This window comes from Nymphalis io, chromosome Z (genome assembly GCF_905147045.1).
Source record: "Nymphalis io chromosome Z, ilAglIoxx1.1, whole genome shotgun sequence".
In the NCBI taxonomy this organism is placed as follows: Eukaryota; Metazoa; Arthropoda; class Insecta; order Lepidoptera; family Nymphalidae; genus Nymphalis; species Nymphalis io.
The window spans coordinates 2,560,836-2,579,968 of NC_065918.1; the positions used below are offsets into that span (position 1 = coordinate 2,560,836).

At 36.3% G+C, this 19,133-nt stretch overlaps 2 protein-coding genes across 2 annotated transcripts in view; one reads left to right on the forward strand and one right to left on the reverse strand.

Moving 5' to 3' along the window:
• Positions 1-19,133, reverse strand: part of LOC126780328 (PDF receptor) — a 33,998-nt gene that overhangs the window by 11,194 nt on the left and 3,671 nt on the right. Inside the window, exon 2 of the mRNA XM_050504713.1 lies at positions 13,688-13,832. Within this exon, the coding sequence (XP_050360670.1) occupies positions 13,688-13,832 (145 nt within the window). The remainder of the gene's footprint in view (positions 1-13,687; positions 13,833-19,133) is intronic.
• On the forward strand, positions 5,593-7,338 carry LOC126780331 (tubulin polymerization-promoting protein homolog). The gene is made up of 2 exons (XM_050504715.1): positions 5,593-5,835; positions 7,149-7,338. Exons 1-2 carry the CDS (start codon positions 5,651-5,653, stop codon positions 7,336-7,338), a joined length of 375 nt encoding a protein of 124 aa, XP_050360672.1. The 5' UTR covers positions 5,593-5,650.

The following is a 19,133-nucleotide window of genomic DNA, read 5'->3' on the forward strand; positions in this document are numbered from 1 at the left end:
TAAGTTGTGCCAAGCAGAGAGCAAGGGAGGAGCTTCTGGTGGGCCTGAACAAGGACCCGTGGGGGCGCCCGTATCGTGGTGTGCGAGGGAAGTTCCGTACACACGGCGCTCCTGTTACGGAAACGCTACCGCCGGATCTTCTCCTGCGCCTGGTTGGGGAATTATTTCCTAACTCAGGCGAGCAAGTCCCACCAAGTATGGCCCCTCTCTCCATGACAGATGACAATATAGCTCCACCAAATATCATGGAGCGGGAGATGGAGATGGCCCTTGATCGACTGAGGGCCAGAACAGCGCCGGGTCCGGACGGGGTTCCAGGACGTGTTCTGCGTGACGCCCTGGAGCACCTAGGAGGGAGGCTTCGGGAACTGTTCGACGAGTGTCTTTCTAGTGGGCAGTTTCCGAAGCTATGGAAGGAAGGAAAGTTGGTCCTGTTGCCGAAGGAGGGGCGCCCACCTTAGTGGGCGAAAAATAGAAAGAGCTTACTCTTTCTCGGCATACAGGCCAATTGTGCTGCTGAATGAGACGGGCAAACTCTTAGAGAAGATTGTCGCTGCCCGTCTTGTTCAGCACCTCGAGGAGGTGGGACCGGGTCTTTCAGAGGCTCAGTTCGGGTTCAGGGCGGGTCGATCAACTATCGACGCCCTGAACACCCTGAAGACCCGGACCATGGAGGCGGTGGCCCGAGGGGACGTGGTCTTGGCGGTATCGCTGGACGTGGCGAACGCCTTCAATAGTCTTCCTTTCGAGACAATAAGGGAGGCGCTTCGATATCATGGGGTGCCTTCCTATCTCAGAAGGCTGTTGGGGGCATACCTCCAGGATCGGGTGGTCCTCTGGGAGGGGGGCGATGGGCGACTTGTCCGGCGTCGAGTAGGCTGCGGCGTTCCACAGGGGTCGGTTCTCGGCCCAATCCTGTGGAACGTCGGCTTTGACTGGCTCCTGCGGGCCACCCCGTCCTTTCCGGGATGGGGGTGCTGTGCTACGCGGACGACACCTTCATCACAGCGACGGGACGTACTTTTCAGGAGGCAGCCCGCTTGGCTGAGGTCGGAGTGTCGCTCACGATGGATCGAATCAGGATGCTGGGCTTGAGGGTCTCTGTAACAAAAACGGAGGCCCTCCTATTCCACGGTCCACGTCGAGGTCCCCCTCGAGGAGCGTCTATCACCGTCCAGGGAACGGTGATTAAGGTGCAGGCCCAGATGAGGTATCTGGGCCTGATTCTGGATGAAAGATGGAGCTTCGGGCAGCATTTTGTCCAACTCAGCCCGAAGCTCATCAACGCCGCTGCCGCCTTGGGCCTCCTTCTACCCAACGTAGGAGGGCCGGAAACACCTTGCCGGCGATTATACGCTGGTGTGGTGCGCTCCATGGCGCTGTACGGTGCACCCATCTGGGTGGACGCTCTCACTGCTCGTAACAAAGCTCTTCTTCGGAGACCACAGAGAGTCATAGCGGTGAGAGCGATACGTGGTTACCGTACAGTGTCATGGACGGCAGCGACACTTCTCGCGAGCGATCCGCCTTGGGAACTCCAGGCAGAGGTGCTTGCGGAAGTGTACCGGTTCCGGGTGGAAGCGAGGTCGAGTGGCGACCGTCCAGGATTGGCGGAGGTGGAGCGAGTCAGGGCTCTAGCCCAGCGAACCTTGATTCGCAGGTGGGAGGAGGACCTGGGGTCCCCCTCGGCAGGCATGGCGACAGTGGAGGCGGTCCGTCCCCACTTGAGTCGCTGGGTGGAACCGAGTCACGGCACACTCACATTCAGGCTGACGCAGGTACATACCGGGCACGGTTGCTTCGGTAGGTATCTGCACCGGATAGCGAGGCGGGAGGTCACTCCCTCCTGCCACGAGTGCGGCGCGCCTTCGGACACGGCGCGTCACACCCTGATTGAGTGTGCTGCATGGAGGCCTCAGCGCCATTACCTGGCGGCCATTGTAGGCGGAGACCTCTCGCTGCTGAGCGTGATAAACGCCATGATCGGTAGCGAGAGGGGCTGGATGGAGATGGTATCTTTCTGCGAAAACGTCATGTCGCAGAAGGAGGCCGCGGAGCGGGAGCGTGAGAACAGTGCTTCCGCTGACCCGCTTCGCCGAAGAAGACCGGGGAGAAGACGTCGGCGCTATGCAAACCTTCTCCTCCCGCCGTAAATGTCGCCGGGGCTAAGGGGTATCTGTAACCCGAGAACCTATTAGTATTTGGAGGCCTGCAGAGGCGGGCCTACCGTCGGGACGTCACGGTAGTATGCGCAAGCGATCCCGTGGCGTCCCCCGAAAAGACGGTGTGGGTATCGCTGGTTTTTTGGTGGGTATTCCGGCGCCTTCAGCGGCGGCGAGCCCCACATACCCTCCCACTTCAAGTGGGGGAAACGCGTAAAGGCGTTTTTCCAGCGGAAAAAAAAAGGGTAAATGGTTGTTTGGAAGTGTGTCATTTTAAAGTAAGAATATGAAATGTCATTCAGGTTAGAAAATATTACGGCATTTCTTTTCATAAGTGAACATACAGTGATGCCTGTAGTTTGACTTAATATATTTTATAGTGACCTGAATAGGTTGAACTATAATTTATTTAATATAAGTCTGCCGATCTACGACGCTGAAACACAGATGCTGTAACACAGATGCATCCACGTCATTGATAATATTATAAATGACCAGATGCACAAATATTTTTGTAATCCAAAATATGCAGATTAAACAAAAATATTTAATTCACTAATAACTTTGTTTATCTATGCCAATATTATAGTTTATAGATTATAGAGTTTGTTAGGTTGAATGGTCACCGTTTGAAAAATTATTTTAGTGTTGGATAGACCTTTTATCGAGGAACGCTATATAATATCACGCTACGACCAATAGGGGCGGAGCATCAATAAAAAATTTTGCAAAAACTTAAAAAAACTAATTGATTTTTAGAGCTTCCGTTGCGCGCGCTTTGTAAACGGTTTAAGTTACACAACAATCGCGTATGACGGAATTGTTCCTCCTGAAAGGTTATAAAAAAAGTCAGTTTTAGTATTTTTTATAATTTTGACATTATTTTAACAGTTAGTTAAGTTAAATACTTGAAAATACTCATACATGAATATTTGTTTTCGTTTTGTAAATAACTTTGTAAGTTAAAGTTTATAGGTTAGGTAGGTGTTTCGTTTCGTTGCCACATATACTTTTTTCCATCGTTTTTGTTATATTTATACTTAGTAAGCGTTAATATTATAGCCTTAATATATAGAAAGTAAAATTAAAAAAAATACTGTACAAATTGTGACCGCGTGGAATGGTGGCAAGAATGCAAGCAGCATTTCCCCTTTGAATCGCAATTCCGATCCTCTGTGCGAAAAATGAACCAGCTAACTGGTTACTTGATAATAAGTGGGTGTTTAATTTAAAAAAAAAACAGATTTATGTTTTAGTTTTAAAAGGACACAATTTCCGGTGAATTTATCGTTTGCAGTCACAATAAATAAAGCACTGGTGGTAGGGCTTTGTGCAAGCTCGTCTGGGTAGGTACCACCCACTCATCAGATATTCTACCGCAAAACAGCAATACTTGATATTGTTGTGTTCCGGTTTGAAGGGTGAGTGAGCCAGTGTAATTACAGGCACAAGGGACATAAAATCTTAGTTCCCAAGGTTGGTGGCGCATTGGATATGTAAGCGATGGTTGACATTTCTTACAATGCCAATGTCTAAGAGCGTTGGTGACCACTTACCATCAGGTGGCCCATATGCTCGTCCGCCTTCCTTTTCTATAAAAAAAAAAAAAAAAAAAAAAAAAAAAGCACAGGGAAAGATATTCAAGTATGTTTGGAATAATGCCAATTGTGTGTTGCCCTATCTAGATCCGGGTGCGTCGAATACTAATAAATACTAATGTCATACGAAAATAAAACTAAAAATGTTGTATACACTTAAATATTATAAGTCTGCTCTTAGTGATTTCCTTAAGTTATACGCAGGTGATACCGCGGGCATAGATAGAACTATAATATATTAGGTATGAGTATAATCCTAATTGTGATAATAATATTTAATATTGTATGTCTGTACGTTCATACATACAATATAAAATAAACGTTGTTTTGCTTTTTTTTTATCGGCCTCACCTGTGTAGTATTTAGTTTTCCTTTTTTAAAATTTTTTTTAGGTTTGTTTTATATGTTTGTTTGCCTATGCTTAAGTAGCACCCAAAGAAACTGACAAGGCTACTGGGTGTCAAGAATAAAAAAAATATAGTTCAAAAAAAGTTGTGAAATTCTTCGTTCTGTATCTCCGCTAACTCCTTTTAAACCACGCAACGGATTTTGATACGGTTTTCACTGATAGAAAGTGCATTAAACGTACATTAAAAAGAGGATAGTTTATATATATAATCTGTTGAAAAATGGCTGAACTATGTCGGTGTTTTATCATAAAATCTCAGCTAACGCTAGCTTAACCTTAAAAGATCCGACGCTCCGATCACGCTTCGATTCAATTGCGATAAAGTGATATGACAGGACATATTCAATTGTAGTTACTATGGTAACTATGTTCTATAACCAAGATTGTCATACTTTTTAATATCAAAACTTGGAAAACGGAATATACTTATTAATTAATTATATAATATATATTATTATATTATGTTTAAGATTAAAATAGTTCGTTTGTTCATCGTTTGACCGATTACCATTAAAATCGGCACATAATATGTATTTTTGTAGGTATATATTTTAGAATTGAATATCGTACTCGCCATTAGATGGCGTTGCAGTACATTCACTACAATACCGTTCAACCGAGCGTCATGAAAGTTGATATACATACATTTGAGCACGGACAATATTTTAGTGCAATTTGTATCTGATGAAATGGTAAAAGAGGCATTACTAGTACTAACAAGCATAACATTAAAAAAATAAAGGTTTTCAAGCATCGATTTAATTTTACCGATTGCTTAGCAACGCGCTGATAGTAAAAATAACTGCAATATCGAAATATACTATTAAGTAATACTTATTGTTATAAAACATATTTAAAATTGCAGTTGTGACGTTGGCAAACTTTCAAGCTTGAATTGTTAATTATAAATATAACCCGAGAAGGATTTTTTGGTTTGGGACCTTAATAAGAACTAATATCGACATCTTGTTAAATATGCATGTCATATTTTGATACCCGCTGCAACAGAGAAGTGATCCATTCCTGATTACTGATGGACTAAATTTCATGAAATATATAGTATAACATGAAATGAAATTTCATGAAATATATAGTATGTATATTTTATGTTCGCCGAGTGTTTTATTTACGCATACTTACGAAAAATGGCTGAATCTGAATGACTGCATCAACAAGACAAAAGTCGATAGTAAGCATTGACGTATTACCTAAAAGTAAGGAAATTTTAAAAACTGATAACCCTTATACTAAAACCACGTCCCCTTGTCAGTGTCATTGGATTTCCACAACATCCTTGCCGCAATAGCTTACCTTACTGATGATGAAATTACACCCGGAAAAATTTATAATCTGGTAGTGGCTTTCAGTTGTTCTCAGTTTAACATTTCATCCTTGATTTTGATCCTCGATTTACAAATCATTATTTGGGGTTGATTTTCGAACTCAAACATCATCTGAGTTAAGTTTTAAGAATAGTTATAATGGGTGAAGAAGAACAAGCTTCACTTGATGGACAATTTTTTGAATTTGCGAAGATGATGGACAAGAAAAGAGATGGAACTACAATCACTCTGTATAATTCAGATTTCTGGATGAGGCAGTGCAAGCTCTTAGACGATAGGAAAATAACGATGACCGATACTGGGATATTGTTTAATAAATTCAGGTTCGTTTTTTGTATATTGAAGATAAAATTTGAATAGATAAAGTATTGCTAGCTGGTTAATCGATTTGCAGGTATTATTAGTAGTGATAATTGTGCCATAAGAAACACTACGGACTACATCTGCCCACATGTTAGCACTGGATTGTCATCTTACACTTTGATTTGTAAAAAATGGAGCTTATTAAAACTATACAATTTGTTTATGTCTGCCTCTGTCGTTGATGTTCAGAATCCCTCTAAAAATACGAAAATCGAAGAGGGAATCTTCTAGCGCTTTGAATTTTGTATTAATTTATTTTTTAATTTTATTTTATTATTTACATAAAAAATTATTATGTGCACCTGTCAGACCTGGGCTGTTTGATTATTGGCATTGTGAAAGATCACAGAAAAATTGTCTGTCGGTATGTTGCCTCCGCATTTTCAATTTATAGCGCTTCAAAAATGTTAAATAAAATGTGTACTATTTAATTTGTTCTAGTCTAAACCTTAAAGGGATGTTTACATTACTTATTATTATAAAAACCAAGAAAATCGATGAGGCAGACGTCCAGGCCTCTAACATTCGAAAAGCAAACAATACATTTTTAATTGAATACATTAATATATGAAAACATTTTTTGTTAAAAAAATCTAGGCAGGTCTATTGGTGTGTTCCAGCTTAAAGTGTGAAAAGACCCATTGTAACTATAGGCACTCGGGATATAACACCGTAGTTCTCAAGGTTGGTTGCTCATTGGCAATGTAATGGGTGGTTTATAATTCTTACAGTGCCAATGTCTGAGCAGTGGTGACCATTTGCCTGTCCACCCTTTCTATAAAAAAATCTACGCCTAAAAATTATTAAGGTTAGATAAGCAATAGAAAAATTTCAAATATTTGTTTGCTTACTATTTTTTTAAGAATGTTGAACTCAAAATCAGTGAGCGAAAATTTTTCAGGAATTATGACGATTCGAATGAAAACAATTAGAACCATGAGCAAATTTTAAAATTACGTTTCGTTAATCCAAATTTCTTTGATTCCACGATTTTTACCATTAACCTCAGACAGATATGAGCAACTCGTTTGATTTTTTGCAAATTTGACCTTCAGCAAAAGCTTTAATTTATATTATATATTTATAATATGAAACGTGAGCAAATCATATGACGAAAGGCCTGCTAGCTCCCTAGCTACCTCTCAAATTTTGCATTTTGCATATGATTTTCAATAATCATTAAATTAAATAATAATAATAAACATTATTATTCTTTGTGTTATAACCACCAACAAAGAGTTTTTTAAATATTCAAAATGAACTTAAATTACAGTAAGTCCGAACTGAATTGGGATGAATGGAATGAATTCCTCACAGAATTGTGTGAAATGAAAGACCTGGACGAAGAGAAAGTTCGAGACACACTAACTAACTGTGGTCTTCCGGGACAGTCGCCTGTTGTTATTCCGCAATACAGGGATTTCTTTTTGACCTACAAGCCTAAAGAAAAGACGCCGTTCTAAGACTCCATTATTTTTATGAATAAACAATATGTAATATCAAATAAAGTAAATATTACAAATAATTTTGTTGTTTAAAAACGCCAAATGGACTATCTGACAATATATGGTCACCACTGAACACGCAATGGTATATATTTGTATTTTTAAATAAATTAATTATGCATTAAAATATGATAACTAGCTTATTTAGTTTTCTTTGAATAAGTAATTATATGTAATATTACTAAAAACCTATTTGAAGTTGGAACCTATTGAAGTCTAAAAATATTAGCTTTACTCCGTGAACCTGACGAAAATTTCTTGTCCCATCACCATCCCTTACATCACCAATGCACTACTAAATTTGCTAAATGTATGATCATATTTCTCCACTAAGCCGAACAAAGTTATGCATCTTGAAAGTTTCATAAATTATCTTAAGTATTTGATTAAGAACATATTTATCATTTACAAAAAAATAAAGATTCTCGCGCAACAAAAATAAATATCATGGTGGTGGCCAACGGTGCATAATGGCGAAGTAGCCGGCGCAAAGATTACGTATGTTCCAATCGTATGTACCACGTTTAATTGGTGGTACGGCTTTGTGCAAGCCCATAGGTCCACCCATCCACTTCTCACTTATTCTACCGTTAAACAGCATTATCAATATTGTTGTGTTCCGGTTTAAAGGGCCATGTGGGCCATAAGCCATTGTAACTGCAGGAACGAGGAACATAACATTATACTCCTTAGAGGAGGTGGCGCATTGGTAATGTCAGGAATGCTTAACTTTTCTTATAGTGCTAATGTCTATGGGTGGCGTTTACCAATAACCTAGTATCACAATAAAAAAAAACAAATAACGAACCAACTCTTTCAAGAGATCTGTCATAATGTGGGACGAGTGTACGATGAGCCACCACTCACGCATAGAAGCCGTAGACAGAACCAAATTTTTATATTAAAAATAAAAAAAACGCATGAAAAAATACGCATGGCGTGTTGTACTATGCTTAATGCATATATCTTATATACTCTTAGCGTACATTGTATTGGCGAATAGATCATGTGGAAAATGTTTTTATTTTATTGGTAAAATAATACACGGTATAAAATCCTTCTTTTGCACATACGAAATCAGGACGGTTGCTAGTTTGTTATAAATAGAATGTCGAATCCAAATTTCATTCAATTAAAATACTATACAATGACATAGATTCTGATCTCTTTGTTTTATTTTACATCAGACAAGATCCATTACTTAGTTTGTGAATCAAAGCGATAGTTATCCGATTGCTCTTCGCTCGGATAACTATCGAATAATCTTATACTACGAATAGACTGCACAGATGCATTAGTGAAAAAATTATTTATACGTTGAAAAGGTTTTTAGAAAACGTATTTTACTAAGTATTTGAGATTACTTTGTCATAAACAAACCACCAAAGTCATAAACTGCACCCACAGGTTTCTTTATTATTTAGTATTCAAAGAACATCGATTCATACTATAAAGGTATACTTACATCATCTTTATAATAATTAACCTTCCATAGAATCCTTACTGTGTGTGGGTAAATATCGCATTATACTAAAATACATGTGTGTACGTAGTAACTCTACTGTTATTTATTTATTTAAGAACCAACTCGAAACTTATGAATCATTGACTAATTAAAGAAGTAAGCAAAAAGCATCAAAATATATAAATAGTAATAATAATGTCCTCCAGACTGACATCGGCCACGGCGGCCAATCTCAAGAGAGATTAGCCAACTACGCAGGAGATATTATAGTGCACAGGTGTGTGCGCAAACACAGATGCTCTCTATATTCCTTAGCTCTCATAATCCGATGAGACAGCAATCCGACCCGACCGGAAAGAGTTCAGGCGTAGGACCAACGGCTTTACGTTCTTTCCGAGGGACGGGAGTGTACACACTTCCAACTTCCAGACTCCGGGCAGTAACAACTGAGAATTTTCTGACAGAAAAACCCAATAACTTTTTATTGGCCTGACCTGGGAATTGAACGTAGGACCTCCGGGTCTGCGGCCTTACATCAAGCAACTAGACCAACGTTGCAGTCAAATATCGTATCACCGTATGTTCGTTAATCCAACAGAATAGCAATATTGACTCGAATATATATTTAATAATTTATTCAATAAATGATAATAGTAACGCGAATGGAGAAATTGCGTATTACAAAAATGGATGCTGACACTTCTAAATGTTTTGAGTTGAGATTTATATACTGAAATAACTCAATTTGATTTTTTAATTAAATGTCAATCCTCGCCTTATTTAATGCCGTCATAAATAAATTTGTTTAAGTTTATTATGGTTTTTTTTTGTAACTCTATAGTTGTTCCATAACAATGCAAGCAATAATTATTATAAACACGACCAATATAAAACCGTTATATTGATCTATATTCGATTATTCCTATATTATTTAATAATATTATTGGCAATATTAATTTGCATTCTATCGAAGTATGTATGCCAGATACTGCACCTTGCTAAGTATGCTAACGTCGTTAACAATAATTAATTTAAGTTTATGAGACTAGATATGACTAAATATGGCGTTTCAACTTTCAATTTAAATTAAAATCTTTTTACATCGTTTCATTTCAACGTAGAGCTTTAACTTTTTTATCGTTTGCTCCGTTACATTAATCTGCTTCAATGGAGTTTAAAGCAATTTAAATTTAAAATAATATTATGTCATATATTGATCCAGAGACTGTTGCTCTTTCTAAATTGTAAGCAAGAAAACTAGGGCTGATCAGGTTTTGTATGTAAATCATTTGTATATTCATTTCATACGTGAAAATTGAATAAATGAAAAATATGAATGGCCCTTTTTTTTAGCTAACCTAATACTAAACTATACTTTGGTTAAATAATTAATTTGTATCGAAATGGAAGTCAAATTATCTTAAACAAAATTTTCACAACATCAACTTAATTCATATAAAAAGCTCATTTGGAGTTAGCTTTTAAGTGAGAATAAGTTAATTTAATTTACGCTTACAGTTTCAGTAAATTCATTTCGCCGCTAGTCGAATATTAGCCGCATGCAAAAGCTTAACCCGATATGTGTTGCATAGAGGATGGACGGAGAAATTTCGGAAATAGGGAGAAAGCTTAATTAAATTGGATATGTATGTATGATCACTACAAAATGGTCCGCATTCTCTAAATCAAAAGCGGTAAAGGAACACGATGAATCGCTCTTATTAAATGTTCTTTTCTTTATTTGTACGGAACTTGAACGGAAAATAAGTCTTTTTGGGAAATACGAAAAAATCACTTGGGCGTTAAACATCATACTATAGTCAAAACCAAACGGATAGAAAATATTTTATACACCTTGCATGATGCAATAATACGTATAAAATATACAATTATTAGAAATTATTGAGTCTTAATATTTTTTTATATATATATATATATATATATATATATATATATATATATATATATATATATATATATATATATATCACGTTGCAGTTGAATTGTTCCGGAAATGATAAGCCTTTGCATGCACTTTTGCCACAACGAAAAACAGTATACGTATGCCGCATGAAATACGCGTTAATTAATTAAATGCAATCAATAATTTTCATTGATAATAAATTAATGTAATACTCGTTATCACATACAACTATTAATCGTTTTGATCATAAATCTTTTATCAAAAAGATCCACATGATATACAGTTAGTTCAATCCACAAAGATGCGCTCCACTATTAAAGCTTACATTGCACACTTGGACTGTTATGTAGCAATTTGAAAAAAAGAGTGGGGCGCGTTAACTTGTATTCAATTATCTACAATACTGCATATTATACAAAAAATCTTTTTCAGCTAAAACCGATTTATGCTTATATAAAACCTATATTAGTTAAATGAATAAATAATTAAAATACTAAATAAATTTATTATTAAAATCAATAAAAGTCGACTCGTTTAGAAATTATAGACGGAATGTAAAAAGTCTAAAAAGTCAAAGGCCAGCGTCAATAGGCCTATGGATTCGTCAGACAAAAATACAGAAAACAGTGATGGTATACAATCCAGTCATCCGTCGTCCAGAAGGTTTATTTTTAGATATGAGGTAGTGTACGTAAGGTATTGAGAAGTTTTTTATCATCATCATCATCATATCAGCCGAAAGACGTCCACTGCTGGACAAAGGCCTCCCTCAAAGATTTCACGTTGGCCGATCTTGCGCTGCCCTCATCCAACGGTTTCCCGCGACTCGTTCTAAGTCGTCGGTCCACCTTGTAGGGGGCCTGCTCACGCTGCGTCTTCCGGTTCGTGGTCGCCACTCGAGAACCTTTCTGCCCCAGCGGCCCTTAGGTTCTGCGAGCAATGTGCCCCGCCCACTGCCACTTCAATTTAGCAATTCTTTGGGCTATGTCGGTTACTTTGGTTCGCCTGCGGATTTCATCATTTCTGATTCGATCTCGCAGAGAAACTCTGAGCATAGCCCTCTCCATTGCCCTTTGAGTGACCTTGAGCCTTCTTATGAGGCCCATTGTGAGCGACCACGTCTCTGATCCATAAGTCATCACTAGCAACACACACTGAAGACTGTCGAAGACTTTCGACTTGAGACACTGCGGTATTTGGGATGAGAAGATATCGTGTAGCTTCCCGAACGCTGCCCAGCCGAGTTGAATTCGACGATTGACCTCTTTCTCGAAGTTGGACCTACCTAGTTGGATGGTCTGACCTAGGTAGACCTAGGTTTGACTAGGTAGAAGTTGTCTACAACTTCGAGTGCAGAATTTCCAACCTTGACTTGAGTGGGTGCAACATGGATGTTCGACATGATTTTCGTCTTGTCCATGTTCATTTTTAGACCCACTTGTTGGAAACCCTGCTGAGGTCATCGAGCATAGTGCCGAGGTCTTCCAAGGTGCAAGCCATAATTACAATGTCATCGGCAAATCGTAGAGTGATGTACTCGCCGTTGATATTGATGCCAAGTCCGTTCCAATGTGCAATGCAGCGTTAAACAGTTTCGGAGATATCACGTCTCCCTGTCTTACACCTCTCTACAGTTGGATAGGTTTTGAGTTCTGATTCTGAGTCGGATCGACATGGTGGCGTTCTCGTACAAGCACTTTAACACCCTGATATACCGATAATCAATTTGGCACCTTTGAAGAGAATTCAGCACGGCCCAGGTTTCGATCGAATCAAAGGCTTTCTCATAGTCCACAAACGCTAAGCAAAGTGGCTGGTTATACTCCTCAGTCTTCTGTATAACTTGCCGCAGCGTATGTATGTGGTCTATGGTGCTAAAGCCTTTCCGGAATCCGTCTTGTTCGGGTGGCTGGAAGTCGTCAAGCCTTTGCTCGAGACGATTCGTAATGACTTTCGAAAACAACTTGTAAAAATGGCTCAGCAGTAAATGGGCCTGTAATTCTTCAGAAGGGTTTTATCACCCTTCTTAAAGAAAAGTACCACCACAATTCTGTGCCATGCCTTTGGCGTTTGACCTTTGGCTATGACGGAGTTAAAAAGCCTCTGAAGAGCCCTGAGGATCAGTGTACCACGCGCCTTCAGAAGCTTAGCTGTAATACCGTCATCACCAGGTGCCTTGTTGTTTTTGAGTTGTTTGAGAGCCATTCTAATCTCTAAAATACTGACGTCCTGAAAATCTTCAGTGTAGTGTCGGGTTAGTCTAGCTCTGGTATCTGCAGCATGACTACTGACAGGTGATTGAGCTGTCGTGTACAGCTGACCGTAGAACTTCTCAACCTCTTCCAACAGCTCAGATCTTGACGTGACTATTCTGCCATCCTCAGTTTTCAGCCCTGTCAGTTGACTCTGACCAACAGACAGATCTCTGGCGAACACTTTAGAGCCTTTGTTCCGCTCGATGGCCTCTTTAATGCGCATTGTAATAAATTGGCGAGTGTCGCGAGTTAGAGACTTTGAAATCTGTCTGTCTGTATATTATTATAATAATGATTAGAAATATATTTTATTTTATTAAAGAAATTCTTTGTTTTTACTTATTTTATTTCCCATCTATGTATTGATCTTCTTTAACTATAAATTCTTTCAATAAACTTAATTTCGTTGTTTTTGTGTATCGCTGTGGGTGTCCCGTGATGGTTAAATGTTTCTATGATGATCAGTAGTTCAAATAAATTAAAAAATATTAACAGAACATAATATGATGAATATACGAGATATGTGAGATGCGTTAGTGAAAAGTTTTCATTTTTATATAGTAGTATTAAAGATAAATATATTTAAATATACAAACCGGTAAGAAGTTGAGGTGCGAAGCTATTATGTGCATGAAATGCTAATAATATTGAAGTTTTAGGTACCTTCTTCAAAAGCGTAACTCGCGTACTTCGAGATACAATCTTGTTCAGTGTTTAAGGCTTCTTCGGGACCTTGTGATATTAACGTAGTAATATTGTTGACGATCATGACTGCGTTCAGGCTTTTTACTACTTTACCCAAGAGAGCCTGTAATAAAAAAAAATATTAGCTTACACTATTTTTAAATTCTTGTTTAAGCCTAATTTTTTTTTAACTGTTTCATGATTTGTTATAAAAAAGTTAACTAATATCCTGTAGGTGGACTGTGGTTGACATGTACTAAGGCCTTCTTTGCTTTTGTGAAAATGGTTTAGAGCTTATTTCACCACGCTACTCCCATGCGGGTACAAAAGTAACATATCCACTTGATGGTACGGATTTTTGTAAGCTTGTCTAGATAGTTACCACCCACTCATCAGATATTTTACCGTAAAACAGAAATATTTAGTATTGTTGTATTACGGTTTCAGGGTCATAACACCTAGTTCCCAAAGGTTAGTAGCGCATTGGCGATGTAAGGGATGATTAATGTTTCTTATAATGCCGATGTCTGTTGGCGGTGGTAACCATTTACCATTAAGTGGCTCATTTGCCCGTCCGTCCACCTGTTTCATAAAAAAAGATTGTCATCCCAAATAGTCAAGCGGGCTTTTTTACGGCGATTTCGTTGACAAATTTTTTCAAGCATGAGATGTATTCAAATAAAGTTAAATTTGACTTGATGTTTGAACCCGCAATCATCATTTGAAGTATTCTTAAAAAATCATATTAATAATATTAAGATGTAATTTATATTTGATAATTTTATTATGATTACTTTATTGGTATCGAATTTTCAGACCATGGCTGTGGCTGATTTAAAATGGACATAGACTAAATATTTCCGGTTACTATGTTCAAGAACCAATTTGCTTTGTTTACGGGTAATGGAACAGTCTACGAGATGAATTCGAAGACGTCCTTCCTACCTTTAAATAAATAATGTTACTGAATCCAAGAAAAGCGTGTAAACGTTATTTATTTTAAGTACACACAAAGTATAAACAAAGAGGATTAATAGCTACGTGTTTCGATCGATACGAAATCGTCACGATTTCTATTTGGTTTCAAACATGTACATTTTTTTAACACAATTGCTAACTAAATTATGCATCGCCCATATTAATTGCTTAAAATACTACAAGAACAATACAAAAATGTTTTTTTTTTTTTTTTAGAAATTGTCTTATCAACGACAAATAAGTTGAATATATAAGTAATATGTCATCTATTCTGTTTGAGATTTCAAGTATCAATGTCAGTTATAATATTACGTTCTCTCTTAACTTTGAACCAACGGATATTGCTTTCCGCTCTTTTTAAACCTATATAAGTACTATTTAAGCTTTTTGATTACGAAATTCAGAGAATTGTTTATAGTTAGTCGTGCGAAGGTATTTTTATATTTTTATGGTATTTTATTATGATTCTTTAAAGTTCGATATTTAAAAAAATACCTTATCTATAAACGCCGAGAGAACTAACGTCTATAAATGTATAATTACAATGATAAGACGATATTATGCCCTAAGTAATATTGTAAATGCATAAGTAACTTTGTTTGTATGATAAGTTTTCACGTCTTAACCACTGTATCGATTGTATGCAAAATCATACATTTTGCATACACATTACTAATGATGCAGAAAAGGACACATACTATTACAATATTATATTATACTTATTATTATTAAATATATTATTATTAAATATATTATACGTTGTGTATGAGAAGCTTGGAGTTTACTCCACTACGCCATCGACCGTTCGCATGTGTCAGAATGCCTCGCGATATAGGCTTCTTTAAGTTAAAGTGTATTTTACAAAACAAATTAACCACAAAGTCCCCAATTAATATAACGCTAAACTTACTTTATACTGGGTTCCTATAATAATACCCATTTTCAATGAAATTAGTATAAGCGATACAAATTTCTGCTCCAATAAACCGTTATGCTATTATTAGGAATTCGATAACAACCGAAGTACGATCAAGTGATTTTGACATTTAAATTCGTATATATGCAATTGAGCTATTGTAAGCTTAGCTATTAAACCTAATTGTTTGAAAATACAAAACGACGAAAATATTATTATATTCGAAACCATAATACAAAAAAATATGCATATAAATAGATACATATATTTTTAAATTTAATAAATTAATGATCTCTTGTCTATTATGAAATGAATCAAAAATCGAATGCCGTGCAGAACATAATTGTAACAAAATTGTTTAAATATTATCTGATATGACTTACATATTATATTGCTATAGCTTGTAACTACTTGTGGTGTAGTGTTCCTTTGATGAACATCGTTTTGTGTATATATTACCAGGAAACGCTAGAGGGCATGTCTGTGTTTACTAGGTAGCATCAGAAGGGATTTGAACATTTGCCTTAGTGTTCACAAAGCGAAACCAACGTGGAAAATGGAGAAAATCTATTTAGCAATACGTCTTTTAGTATAAGCTGTATAGCAAGACGTGTTGCTCAATCTCAGAGTCACAAACAAGATAGAGTTTGACACGGCTATCTTTCTAAGATATATTTCTGAACATAAAAACCGTCTAGCAACTTGAACAACATTGAAATGCTTTTGACATGATATGTTAAATTATTACAAAATTACAGAATAAAAAAATATAAAATAATGTAGAAAAAAATAAAGTACAGGATTAAGTATTCATCAACTGACAACGTCGCGAGACGAAAAAAAGATTGCAAGTTTTCTGGAAAATTAATATGCTGTCACAAAGGAAAATGGGATGGGCGATCTTCATTTCGCAATTATAATTTAATTTAATTGAATTTATATGGCATTAAGTGCTCAGTAATATTTTCTTATATTACGGACTTTTTCTATTTAAATCTATTTATATATTATATATACTGAGCGAAATGGCTCACTTATTTCTTTCAATTGCTAAGTTTTAAAGAAGAAAAAAAAATTTGGCGATAAAGGTTGCAATGTAATTTTTTTAGTTATATCAAAGTTTAGTTTTCAAGTACTCGAAAGAATGTTACTACTCGTCATAAATGTCTACCCATCTGATACATGAATATCAAGGCTCTTAATCCCAAGTAATCGTTTCTCTCTAAAATAGTTTAAGTTATATATAGCACAGATATAGATATATTATAGAGATACATGTACGGTTCTTATAATAGTGGTAGGTTTTGACTGCCTTGTTGGTCTAGTGGCTAGATGTAAGCCCGCAGACCCGGAGGTTCTGGGTTGAATTCCCAGGTCGGGCCAATAAAAAAAATATTGGGATTTTCTTTTGAAAAATTCTCAGTAGCAGCCCTGAGTCTGGAAGTTGGAAGTGCGTACCTCGGAAAACACGTAAAGCCATTGGTTCTGCGCCTGAACTCTTTCCGATCGTGTAAATATAATCTCTATTAAGATTGGCCGCCATGGCCAAAATCGGTCCGGAGGTAGGGTAAGTGCTTAACTCGTATAGTGTAATACGGCCAATTTTTCGATAGCTCAGCTAAATATCAGCTCACATTAAAATAATGTTGAATCGTATTAAATATAATATTGATAATATTAATAACTCAGTAGAGCTTCACACTCGAATACATCGTTGCACTAAGGTTCTTATGAATTTAATGAATTATTTGGTCGTCGTTCATTTAATCATAGAACCACTAGTTGTTCTATAATGAAATGAAGTAGACATCTAGATCATTCCACGTAATAGACATACTATTCATTCGTATAAAACGCTTTTCGTCCTCGTTTCTAAAATTAAATAGAACTTAGTTATGTAATTTAGAATGATTATAACTTTATTAATGAATAAATTCATTTTTCTTTCTATTTTTGTCCTTCCTATAAATCCGATTGTATTTTATTTTATTTATTTATTTATTTTGAACAAATTATACATATCATAAACAATATATATTATAGTAACTACAATAGTATAATACTGTGTCGTAGCTACCAATGCCCTCCAATTCGACAGCACATTTATTTATTATTTGTTCATTGCAAACATAAAAATAAAATATCATTTAATTTAACAAAATATAATATAAAGATATATACATTTAAATATATATAATAAAAATATTTGTAAAGTGTATAAGGAAGGGATGGGGTAGGAAGGAAAAGTCTTCCTGTATTGTAGCTTCCTGAATTGTACTTAGCTGTGCCTAGCTGTGCCTAGCCGGAGGACTTTCACTGGCTCTTACTTTACTTCACTTTGATTTGCTTATATCTCAGCATTTAGAAAAGTATATGAATTATAAAATATATACAATAATATAAAATTATATTTTGCGTAATACAAGGTAAAGCCGTAAAATATTACCCGTGCAAACTCGGGACTTGTAACTAATTTGTATATAAGCTAAATAAACTCACTTCGCATATACAATTACAAATATAAATTCATACGAGTGTAACAAGACTATCCCGAGCGAGCTATTCTTACATACATATGTACATAAACGAACGGATAATGAATAAGCGGTCGTAGAATTTAGGAAATACCACTCCATGCACAAATGTTTTACTACTAACTATACATAACCGTCGGAACCAAATTAACTAGGTGTTATTGTATATAACTATTTACTTAAATAAAATATATATTAAAAAATTATATATTTTAAATTTACATTCACGAAACTTTTTAAAGTCACACTTATCGATCGACCGCAAGTTTCAATATACTAAACCATTAAAAAAATATACAAAGAAGTACTTGCAAGTATTTTAAATCAATTCGCTGTGTTCAATTTGGTAAAGAAAAATAAAATTAAAAAAAAAATCAAAATATTTTAATTATATCGCTTCAATATCAATAAACGCGAATGAGCGCTCTTCAAAAACGTTTCGAGTTTAAAATAAATTAGTTTAAATAAATAGCCCAAAAGCAATCTCTCAAAATCAAACCTAAGCGTGATTCGTGATAATTTTCTGAGCTATTTTCTGTATTTTTATGTTACTATAAGGGCAGTATACAATTATGAGAACGAAGTAAACAGTTTCGTTTACCCAATCAAGCAATAAAGCTGATCAATGTATTTCATCACTTGCCAACAATTCCTACTTTATGTATCAAAAAGTGAAGCGCTTTAACGTTACTGAACCGTTTATAGAAGATAGCACGGGCCGAATAGAATTAATGAGCTTGCCTCCGCAAGCGAAATACAGTGTAAACAGCTCAATTAGAGTACAAGTGCTCTGTAGATAAAACTCGCAGATGTAATATCAGTATTAGGCATGCCTTTGTAATAGCGGAAGTAATATTATTATAGATAATACAAATTTAATTTGTTATAATTATTGTAACATATTATTATCGGGCTTACTATCGGGACGTATTTATATGAAAGCCAGAAATTGCTATTTACTCCAACGAATATTTTGTGATATAGGGAATATTACTTG

Bases quoted from the DNA above. Each gene is read 5' to 3' on its own strand.
- LOC126780331 (XM_050504715.1), top strand. From the start codon at position 5,651: ATGGGTGAAGAAGAACAAGCTTCACTTGATGGACAATTTTTTGAATTT. The intron at 5,836-7,148 runs GTTCGTTTTTTG...CTTAAATTACAG, and splicing joins ATATTGTTTAATAAATTCAG to TAAGTCCGAACTGAATTGGG.